General features: G+C 37.7%; 1 protein-coding gene across 2 annotated transcripts; it reads right to left on the reverse strand.

The window, feature by feature from the left end:
• Window positions 1-4,112: 4,112 nt before the first annotated feature.
• On the reverse strand, window positions 4,113-11,783 carry spata4 (spermatogenesis associated 4). Of its 2 annotated transcripts, XM_079667636.1 has the most exons (7): window positions 10,679-11,783; window positions 9,306-9,435; window positions 8,882-9,000; window positions 8,287-8,507; window positions 8,094-8,198; window positions 7,877-7,932; window positions 4,113-6,108 (listed from the first exon to the last, which is right to left on the reverse strand). In XM_079667636.1, the coding sequence occupies exons 1-7, from the start codon at window positions 10,801-10,803 to the stop codon at window positions 6,094-6,096; spliced, it is 771 nt and encodes a 256-aa protein (XP_079523762.1). In that variant the 5' UTR covers window positions 10,804-11,783; the 3' UTR covers window positions 4,113-6,093. The 2 variants fall into 2 exon arrangements, with proteins under 2 accessions (XP_079523762.1, XP_079523761.1); XM_079667635.1 differs by lacking the exon at window positions 4,113-6,108 and having other exon boundaries at window positions 7,803-7,932.
• Between the last annotated feature and the right edge of the window lie 79 nt (window positions 11,784-11,862).

Consider the following 11,862-nt stretch of genomic DNA (forward strand, 5'->3'; position numbering starts at 1 on the left):
CAATCTAAAAACAAACAAATCAAAAAGTAAAATCTCCGAGTCGCCTGGAAACCAATCTTATGTAGGATCAAATCATTTTGATTGTTCAGTCATTTTTCTCTCTTTCCAACAATCAAACAAAATATAGAACAACAACTTAACATAGAACAAGAACTTCTACATCCTCTCTTTTCACTCCTACTATTGTCTCCCTAAAATTCCCCAAATATAAGATTCCTTATGATACTTTAAAAAAAAAAAGCATAAACAACTAGTACAATGGCGTAAATAATGGCACCAAATAATGATCAAATGACTAGATACCAAACAACTAGAAAATGTATGGTGTTTTTTTTCAAAATATTTGAATCCAAATATTTTCTCCAACACTCATTATTCTCTGAAATGTACAAGCCTTAGTTGAATACCATGTATATTAATATATCTCCCGGAGATTCAAGACTTGATTATATTTTTAGAATTGTAACCCCGTAAATAGGAACTTCAGACAAGGTCACTATGTCTTACAATGAAAAAGACCCATGGCACATTTATTGACAAAGTGAGGGCTGGATAGAGGAATGGGAGCCACAGAGGAATAATTGGAAGATCATTGAGGTACATTACATTACGCTGCTGTGAGATGAAATGTGCTGCATGAATATAGGATCTGACTGGACCTGGAGTATGGACAGATGGGTGAATGGATGGATGATCAGACAGGTGGATTAGATGAAACTTTAATGATCCCTGAGGGGACATTGAGCTTCTGCCGTAGCAGAGAACTGGAACGCAGTCATGAAAGAGGCCAGGAAAGAGGTCTGGCAGTGATATTGGTAAACACATTGCCTTGAATAAATTGCAAATAATACAAGGATGGATTGGTGCGAGGTAAGAGAAACCTTTAGAGTGACTGTTTGATGCCTGAAATTCTGTCCTAAAAAGGTAATAGATATGGTGGCAATCCATTCTTTTCCCTCTGCCTCAGCATCAATATTACCACCCTGATTAAAATAAACAACTTAATTTTGTCCTTTATGGTAACTATGCAGATTTAAAAAAAATGAATATAATTATTTATTGATGCTAAAATGTAATGCCTTATTAATGATTCATTGCTTAATGCAACATCTTTAATTAATAGTTAAATTAGCCTTCTGTTGCATATGGTCCGACCAAATGGCACAACCTCCTGTGTCCACTAAGTACATTACCTGATTAGTCTAATTTAGCAATTTAGCTTTCATTAGCATGCTATCTGCGTCGCTCAACGTATCACCATGTCTGTTTGTTGGTGGCTGTTTTTTGGAATGAGCGGTCAGTTGGTTGGCCCACCGTTTCGATCCAGATCAAGCTTAGCATCCCAGCTAATTGTATATATAGGAAAATTAGCCAAAAGTTGATTAACTAATTTTCCTCATTGGGTCTTACTCTTTTACTGTTTTGTATAGGTTAAGAATATGACAAATGGGCTACTGACGGAGCAACATATTTGACTATGTTGGGCTTGTCATTATCAAATTAAGCTTTCGTAGTATAGATTAACAGTGGTTTGCGTTTATCAGCCAACACCAGTTACCAGATACACTTCTAACCTTGTATCTCTTACACTTAGTATGTATTAGTTCATACATTTTGGTTTCCTCAACAAATGAAACCACAGGTACAATGCAACATTTTGAATAAACTCCAAATGTAGTCATCGTTAATCCATACACTTTGGAGTATAAAGGAAAAGGTAAATATTGTATAAACAGTTCTATACATTTACTGTTTTGAGTTGGTCATTCTACTACAAAGTGTAGTTGGGAATAACCAACTAGATCACCAAATATGATATACTATAATGTCGTTGTCGTGAGTGTTATAAGAAAAATAGGGCTGTTTTTCAGACCTTTTCTTTTGAAGCAAAATATATTTTACCCTCATTTGATGTACCGGTAGTTGTTATACTTTTACGTAACCTTCTGTTGCCATTGCCCTTTCTATTGTGAGTCTAATAGTAGCAGCTTTGCTCTTAGTGAGGGAGAGTGGTGCAGTTTGCTTGCGTGTACAGCACATTGTGGTCTCTTGCTTTCACTGTACTTAGGGATGCAAGCCTTTCTGTTCATCTGCCTACTAACGTGACACAGTCAGGTGGCTGGATTGTGTTGGGTTTACGGAGGCAGATGTTTATTTTCCCATGACAGTTAATTAAGAAATTGAAACTTAATTACAAGCCTTCTGTTTTCTCTTGGTACTGTTTTTCAATTTGGATTCAATCTTCTTTTACACCAAAAATGTGGCCTTACATCTTTAAAACTGCTCTGCTAAAAATGTTTGTAATGCATATGATACAAAAACGAACGACTGTTATGAAAAGGAGTCAGTGAAGTCTGAATTGAGTTTCAACCTAATAAATAATCTTTTAATATGTATTTGAATGGTATTGTTTCATTTCATTTCATTTCAAACCTTTATTTAGACAGATTGGTCCCTTGAGATCATCGATCTCATTTACAAGGGAGAGCTGCATCATTTAGTTCCAAATGAAAAATAAAAACAACATACAAACAAACAACAGAGGATATCATATTTACATATTCAACATTTTGCATGTGGCACATACAAAAAAAACAAAAATCTCATTTGCACTTAATTATCTTTACTCTCCTGAGATTTGGAAAATGAACAACAACAGAGGCCAGCATCTTGTTGGTGACTTAATTGAAATTATGTAAATAAAAAGCGCGGTTTATTGGCGGACACTGAATAAATACATATCAAAATAAGAATCTGACATGCACATGACTTTTCACACATTTCCTTGCGGCATGCAGACACACAAAGTGCCCCACCCTTGGCCTGGATAACATGGCCACACTAGCTTAGCATGGCTTTGTTAATAGGGGTGGGAGCTTTGCTGTGGGGGAATGGGGGAGGGCTCTTTTTCTGGGGGAATCCTTGGCTTACAAAGACTCACAATACCCCCTCCCCGGCTAGTCGTGTTCACGTCTGTGCTTCCAACAAGGCGTTGACCCCCCTCCCCCTGCTGCCTCCCCACAAGAGCTTCTTTCCTACTGTGGGCACCGTGATGCCGATAGGAAAAACCAGCAGATGGTGAAACACTTTCTTAGGGCATATAAGGCGAGCCGCTTTCTAACATCAGTTGCCTGGCATGTCTTATTTTCATCACACATCCTATCTGTGTTTTGTCCATAAAGTGTGTGTTTTCACCTTAAATGAATATGTTGACATGTTTTTTGTGTATGTGCTGATAGACAGTTACTGCCTGTGCTCATGACCAACAGAAGGAGCCAAAGAAGCTCACAGTAAGCTTATTAATGTCTCCTGGTCGCTCTCCAGTATGGGCTTGCTAGTTGCCATAGCAACCAGGACCTAGATATTGTTCAGTAGAAAAGGCGTGTGGATGTAAAATAAATATAAACATCACCCTGTCACCCCGGCCTGTGCTTTTCATGTAAAGCAGCCCATCTCACTTATCATTATGCATGTTTACAGGACGTGATTGTGCATTTAAGACAAACGTGGCAGCCATTTTCACATTTATACTGTATCACTTGCTGCTGACCTCCTGATCTTCATTTTCAGTATAAACCACATTTAGAATAAAGCGAAGCTCCACGTTGAAAATCCAAATTCCGATGCTCATCTCCCAGCGCCTGCAGAAATCAACAGGCAACAGCGGTCTTCGTCTTAAGTGCTGATGTGTGTTCACGCCCAGTCAGGCTGACGGAAAATCAAAAGACACTGAAAGATTAAGGAGGTCAGGTTTTACAGCTCCACTGAGGGGAGACAGGGAAGAGGCTTCAACAGCCATTGACTACCATGGAAAAAGAGATAGGCGGCTTTCAAGGAGACCACCAGATATATTATAATCTGGTGGATTTGCTCAATTGTCAGATATCCAGTCTTACTGTAACACAATGTTTGATAGATGGATTTCTGTTTTGAAGGTGTTATCAATATTTGATTTACACTGTTGTGCTTGTTTGATGTTGCAGTTGACCCAAACGATGCTCTTCTCCACAACAACTTATGAATCAAATTCTGTTGCATGGCTATGACAGCAAAACATCTCCAGGTCATATGCAGCTAATAGTGTTTTGAGGCTGTGGAGATCTTATGTACAGCATTGTCCTCTCTTTTCTATTGAAAGCAGGCTCTTAGACCACAAGAGAAGACGGACAGGCAGTCAGCCAGAAACACTTATCATCCTGTCATCCTTTTTTCACAGCTCAATTGTACTGTACACTGAGCATGCACCAGTGCTCGGAGATTTGGGGCCAACAGAGTGATCTCCATCTCAAAGTGAATCCGAGGCTTTGGCACCAGAAAATAACTGAGTTATGTTCTCCACTGAATATGCAAAAATAGGCACACCATGGAGAAGTTTCAAGCGTTTGTTTGCAGGATTTTATTCAGAAATGCATTGGTTAGAATCTAGAGACCTACAGAAGTTCATAGTCTTATTCAGATTCATGGTGAGTCGTCGGTTTATACATTATTAATTTATAATGACAAATATATATGCTGTGTTTAATGTAGCACCAGCAGTAACCATGAAGCACATTAGTGAGATGGTTTAATATACAGTAACAACATCAGACAACTCTGTTAATGCAGATTGATTCAGTGCACAGTCACAGCACAATAAGGACCATATATCAGGAAAGAAAATGTGCAGTTGTGTTAGTTAGTTAGATACACAGTGTGCGTTTGTAATCCCCATTCCTACATTGGTTTGCTTTTTGAAGTCACAAAACATTACATTTTAATTATTAGCTTCAACGTAGAGGTTAACTTGATTGTACTTCATGAGAAATCCTACACTGTGCATTGTGTTGTAAGAAACTGTGGAAGGAAAACAAATCATCACCAGACCATGAGGAACACTACTCTCTTGTGACAGCCTCACCATGTTTGAATAATTAAAAACCTCAACATGTGTCCGTCAAGACATGTGCATATGCAGTTATTGGTGTACAGAAGGCACAGATAAAGTGATGCCACAAAACCCAAAGGTGGTCCAATTAAAGGGAGGAACATATGGTGCCATTAGCGCTGATGATCTGCCTGTCAAGTCATCCAACAAACCCAGGATCCATGATCAAATTGGCCCATATTTTCCCTGATTTCAAAACTTTAATTAGGTAATTGTACACATCTTAATATACCTAAAGTAACCAAAATATAGGTACTCATTGAGAGTGTAAAATGTAATGCTCATATGTTTATAATATTGAGTTATAAGGATTGATGCATGCATGTGTTAATCACTTTAAGGTTGCAGCTGGTAAGGCTAATTGTAATCATAATTATTCTGCTGGGTAGCCTAATCTAATCAAATGTATCTTTATTTAATGGTTGATATTTTTATGATAATAATCTATAACTACAAAGTGACTCTATTGTAAGTTGTCAAATGAATAAAGCATTAAGTTACAAAAAATGACTTTACACATTTAAATAAAGGTTACATTGATAACGTTTGCATATATTAAAATTATAGAAGAAGAAAAAAACACATCGCTTTTAGAAATGTTTGGAATAAAAGTATGGCCCTTTCTTAAATACAAAAATTAAGATTGTGAATAAATGATTTCAAAAACGTTAACAGGTATGAAATGGTTGATATGTTTAAATGTGAATGCAATGGACAGGGCAGGGGAGTGCGCCATCTAGAGGCTGAATGCCATCAGTTATCAATTGCACCTTCTAAGTACAGTGCTTGAGTAAGTGCATTTAGTTACTTTCCACCAGTGGGATTGTGATATGTTAAAACTTAAGGAGAATATCTAAAATGGATTATCGTATTCCTTGGGCCCGCAAGACATTGCCTCAAAATTAAATATGGACATAATAAAAACGGAATAAACATTCCTCTTTTGTGTGAGTGATACATTGCCACCATGTTCTCCTGTGCTCTACCCTTATTAACCCAGGCATCACATTTTACCACAATTACCTTCCTTTGTGTCACCACGGGCCTTTTAATGACATGTTACCAGGCAAAACATGTTTAGCCTTTAGCCATCCACACCTTCGAAAGGTCAGTGTTTCATCAACCAATACTCCGGATAAAGACACTACAGTCCATATATGTGTTGAGATCTATTCAACAAAGGGCTAGAAAATAAGGAATAGTAATAATTAAAGGAGAAACAAGATAGAAAAAAGTGTTGCTGCAATAGCAGAAGCATTATGTTACATCTCATTCCCTGTTTTTGTCAATGTCAATACAGCACAGCAGTGGATGTAAGCTCTGCTCATAACTCACTGCTGCCACCTACTGGAAGAAACTGATATAGGCCAAACCTGGTTGGGTCATTGATATCACATTAACAGGGGTGCACATAACTTCTTTAGTCAGTTACTCAGATGAGTGCCTGGAGACAGCGTTTAGTACTCACCCCCACATGAAGTGTGGTGTTAATAAGTGCAGTCTTCCTCACTGTCCTCCTCAGTGTCTCCTTCACTATCGTCTATTTCCACTTATTGCGTGGTAGATGATGAAGATGATGAATATTTATCCAAAACTTGTTGCCAAAAATGTGAAGTCCTTGCATTTCCTGAGGCCAAGTTGAAGCATTAAGTACTAAGAAACGATCACAGGACTTGAAGTCATATCTGATTTCAGATGTGGGAAGTAAGTACACTTATTCAAGTACTGTACTTAGGTAACATTTTGAGATACTTGTACTTTACTTGAGTATTTCCATTTTATGCTACTGTGTACTTCTACTCCAATAAATGTATTTAATATCTTTAGTTACTTTACACATTTGTATTAAGGATGGTAAATATAATCAAGTGTTAAATCAGACTTTAGTTCCACCTGGAGTAAATTCACAAGCTACCCTGCATTATACAAAGTCATTCAAACTAGCTGCACCTTTAGCAGCTTTGAGAACACTTTCATGATCAATCATCATAAAACATAATGTATTATTCTGAAATGGACCAATCTGCAAAATATATTTTGATAATACTTTTCTACTTTTACTTGAGTCACTTTTTGAATGCAGGACTTTTACTGTAACAGAGTATTCCTACACAAGATCTGAGTACTTATTCCACCTCTGTCTGATTTCAAACTCTTCCATTAACACCCTGATTAAGTTTGCAGCTGCGTTTTGCTCCACCTTGTTGTAAATCAAACTGCAGCAGCTTCACCACTGAACGTGAACGTTGTGATCAGCTGATTTTGCCCAGTTCTCCAGTGTGTGCGCAGGGCACAGCATGTGCACAGGGGAGTCTCCCACTGCAGCCAGTTGGCGGAGTTTTGGTACAATTCTGTTGTTCATACCGACGTTAACCCTGTCTGTGCACACGGCACCAACTCTGTCGTCCAGTGATCTAAGCCTCTGCCTCCTGTAAAGCTTCACAGGTCCGTCGGTTATGGCCTGCGCGGCTCGGCCAGCACCTAGTTCAATCAGTCCAAGAAAGTCTGACTATTTTTTGCAGGGAGCAAAATGCCAAAGTGCTTAATGTCTTTTGTTTTTTTGGACATGTCTCGTAGTTTACTCCATTGAGTGTTGACAAGAAACACTTGTAGACGAAATATGTGTTTTGTTTTGATGACCTATCAGGTACGCAAAGGCGCGTAGTGAAACAAGTGAGGTTACGCATTTCAGATTTTTGCCGCGCATGCGTACCTGCATACCAGTTATGTGCACCCCTGTACATAAACGATGACAGACAGTGACGTCTTCTGTCTTTTGCAACAAATTACAGTTCAGTAATTTGTGAGGGATAACAATCAAAACAGGCTAAACTTTTGAAAAAACACATCCATATATTAAATGACACACACAAAATAGTAAAATCGTTTAGCAATGTTCTCCATCTAGTTCCTTTAATTGTTAATTAGGGAATGTCTGACAGGCTGGTGCACCTTTATCTCCTTAAAGGAAACAGCAGCTCCTCTGCATGTTGATGAGGAGCACAACTCTAAAAAAGACATTGGAAAATAGACAGATTAGACATTTCGCTGTCTCAGCAAAAACGTTCATGATTTACCAAAAACATAACTGCATTCAGCAGCATTTATTTGAATAATCAATATTTTCTGCTGACTAATGTTGAGAGAGAATATTAAACGTAACACTTGCTTGATGTAGTGCCTCCAGATTTGGCAAAGCACTCATCTCTGCGGCCTGATGGCACAAGATTTCTGGATGCCAGCCGACCCAGATTAGCTCTCCCTTTAAATCGTCCTATCCCCAAACCAAAGAAAGATATTGCATAAAAGTTATAATATTATGTTTGCCCCCACAGAAAAAACCCAATATCTGGCTGGCTCACCAGGGTTGTTAACCCTCTCTGCAGCCTTGTGCTCCAGGTGCCTCTGCAGGATGGCTTCTGTCTTCCTCTGGTTGGTGCTGATGTCGGGCTCGGCCATGATCTCCGTTATCCTCAGGTTGTTCTTGATTGCTCTGGAGGCTGTGGAGCGGGCCACTGCGGGCAGAAGCTCCTGGTACTCCTCATCAGTGAAGTCTGACTGTGGACCCTGCACACCTCTGATACTGAGAAGGGAGAATTAAGGATTAGCATACCTACCAGGTGGAAACCTTAGGACTTTAGAAAGAGAAGCCAATGCCAAAGCACCTTCATACTTTTTTTTCTGCACATATTTGTACCCTTATGATGGCGAAAAATTCAGATTGTACGGTGTTGATTATAAAAAGGAAACTACTTCTGAATTGATTTACCAGTAAAAAAAAACGTGGAAAAAACATCAACACTTGGAAACTTTGAGCTTCATCAACTTATCAACAACTTTCTCATGTACTAATATAAAATACTGCTGTCTGTCTGGTTACAAAATAAGTAGCTGAGGATTTTTTTAATATGCCTCAAACTGTGTTCATTTCCTTCCCCACTCCCAATCAACACTTACCTCTGATTAGTTAGAAGAGTGTAGACCTCCTGCACCAACAGCTCAGCTGCTCCTGGTTTGCAGTGGATGCTTCTATCAATGAGGTCTTTCATCAAGTGCAGATTCTGCTTCTGTAAAGACTAAAATATAAACTATTGGTGATTATCTGATTGCGATCCCTCATGAAGGACATTATCATAATGGGTCTTCAGAGTAGATTACTTTCAATTAATTGATATTCAAGGTTTTCTCTTGTTGTGTGTCCTTGGATGCGCTACATCACAACATGTGGGTTGGACACATTCAAGTAGTTTCATTTTTAATGATAATTCAGTAGTCTACTCAAGGGAAAAATAAACCACATTTAGATCACTTTCCAACTCGACAGAACAAAGATAAATCTTATTCCAGCTCATTATATTTGTAGATGTTCTCCTCCTCTTACCCTCTCTATCTGTCTCCAGTTCCTCTGTTTGGAAGCCAGTGATGTTCCGTTGTCATATGCATGCGCTGGAAAGTCTTGGGGGTAATAACGAGACAATATCTCTGCCACAAGGAAACCGTTAGAAAAGTCTCTGGAAATAAAAAGCGCAGACAGCAAACTGAGTTTATTCTACCATTAAAGTCCACTGTGATGCTGTCCGGACGCCATTGGAAAGCACTGATGTTTTCTCTCTGATCTGTTGTGTGATCCTTGATTTTTCTATTCATATGTAGTCTTACATTATGAATTCTGTCTCATATGTCTTCCTCCTTTTCATGATTGTGTGGTGCAAGAGGACACTCCAAAGAGATATTTCATCTCAGTGAGGCCCTTTCATGATAAAATAATACAAATTATTCGTTAACATAGCAGAGTCACTCAATCACAATGACTAGAGCAACTGTCAAACACGTGAAAAAGACCAAGCTATCCAGAGTTGTTAGTTGTGTAGCATAAGCTAATGCTCACTAACGCCACGGATTGATTTGGTTATTTTTCAGGTCACAAGACAGCAAGAAGCACTCATTTTGAATGCAGGAGTAAAAGTCCTGCATTCAAAATGTTACACAACACAAATAATTAACATCAAAATATACTTAAAGTATCAAAAATAAAAGTACTCATTATGCAAATTGACCCATTTCAGAATAATATATTTTTATGTTTTGACTATTCAGCCATTAATATGTGAATCTAATTTGGTAAAGGTGCAGCTAGTTTGAATGACTTTGTGTACTGCAGGGGAGCTAGTGAATGTTACTCTGGGTGTAACTAAAGTCTTATTTAAGTGTTGTTTATATTTCACATGATTAATCCAATGGTGCAAAGTAACGAAATATATTAAATAAATGTAGTGGAGTAAAAGTAGACTATTTACCTCTGAATTGGAGTGTAGTAGGAGAAGAAGTAGCCTACGAAATAGCAAAATATTGAAATACTCAAGTAAAGTACCTCAAAATTGTACTTAGGTACTTTACACCACTAAATCGGCGTTACTTTTGGTTGTATTTCAAGCCATTTAGCCCGCTAACCTATCCTTTAAATGCAATGACTAATCAACATTTGCTTCACAATTTAATAACAAGCTAACTTCAACTACCTAAATTAAATGGTAAAGTAGCTAGCAGCTAGGTTAGCTGAATCCCATGGAAACAACGGTCAACGCTAACCTGTAGTTAACTTATTTGACTTATGTTACTGAGGACTTTCCAACTACATGTGTCCCACTTAAAAAGTATATACATTGACCTGGATTTGGTTTTCATTATTGCGCAATGCTAAGTGTTTGGGTTAGCTAAGTTGAAGTTTAATTACATGTCATTTTTCAACGTTACCTGCGCACATTCTTCACATAAACTGACAGCTCGAGGCTCTGCAGCCACTTCAACACTTCTCTTGGCATCCCTGCCTTCCTGGGAGACTGTGGGTAAGACATGATGCTCCAAGCCCGATGAAACATAGAAGTAAACTGTTTTTTTTACTGCTAACTCTGTAAATTACTCCATGAAAGTGGAGGTCCGCTACAGCTTGACGCCCTGATCGTTCTTTGTTTGTATAACCATGGCAACAACACGACAACACTGTTTACGGTCCTTCAGAGGGTGTTACATTTATACAGGTTTTAAATTAATTCCAATCTAATAATTTTACTCATTTAAATGTATTAGAAAAATAAGACCTTGATATAATACTGAATTGCATTAATACTAGTATATGATTAATACTAGTGATGGAAAGTAACCAAGTACTGTAGCCTAATTGAGTACTTTTTTAGGTATTTTCTAACAATTTGGAAAATAATATTGTACTTTTGACTGAATACATTTGTTTGACAAGATGAGCTAATAGTTACTTTGCAGGTTCATATTTTTATTTAAAAAATGTAATTGACTGATCAATTAAAATGTACTATAACAAGTCATTAAATAAATCTACAACTTTTCCAGCTGCAAAATAAAAATAGTTTTTCATGAATTTGATAAAAATAGCAATTCTACATAGTGTCTTTTGTTTTTATTTTGTAAAGCACTTTGAATCGCCACGTGCTGAAAAGTGCTATATAAATAAAATTGCCTTGCCTTGCCTTGAGTTGGCCTACCTTTTAGTTTAGTTACTTTAAGTATAGTTTGATGCTATTACTTTTCTACTTTTACTTAAGTAACATTTTAGATGCCTTAAGATGTCTTTCACTTGAGTATTTCTACACTGTGGTATCATTACTTTTACTTTAAGTAAAATATCTGGGTACTTCTTCCCCCACAGATTAATACACCTATGTTACAACCTCAAAATGGAAACTATTTCAAAATGGGAGACTCTGAGGCTGAATATTATGAAAAGTGTTTTCATGCTGCTCCTTTATTCAGCTTTATTTAACTGTGGCACTAGCTATTGTTGCAATAGACATTTTTACTGATCCACTCCCTCATTTTCCATTTGGGACTTAACAAAAAGTCAGCCGCCTCCAGTTGTCAGTACTCAGTAATCCAGGCTTAGACATGTCAACTATTTTTGTTTT

The sequence above is a fragment of the Notothenia rossii genome (assembly GCF_949606895.1).
Source record: "Notothenia rossii genome assembly, chromosome: 3".
Classification (NCBI taxonomy): domain Eukaryota; kingdom Metazoa; phylum Chordata; class Actinopteri; order Perciformes; family Nototheniidae; genus Notothenia; species Notothenia rossii.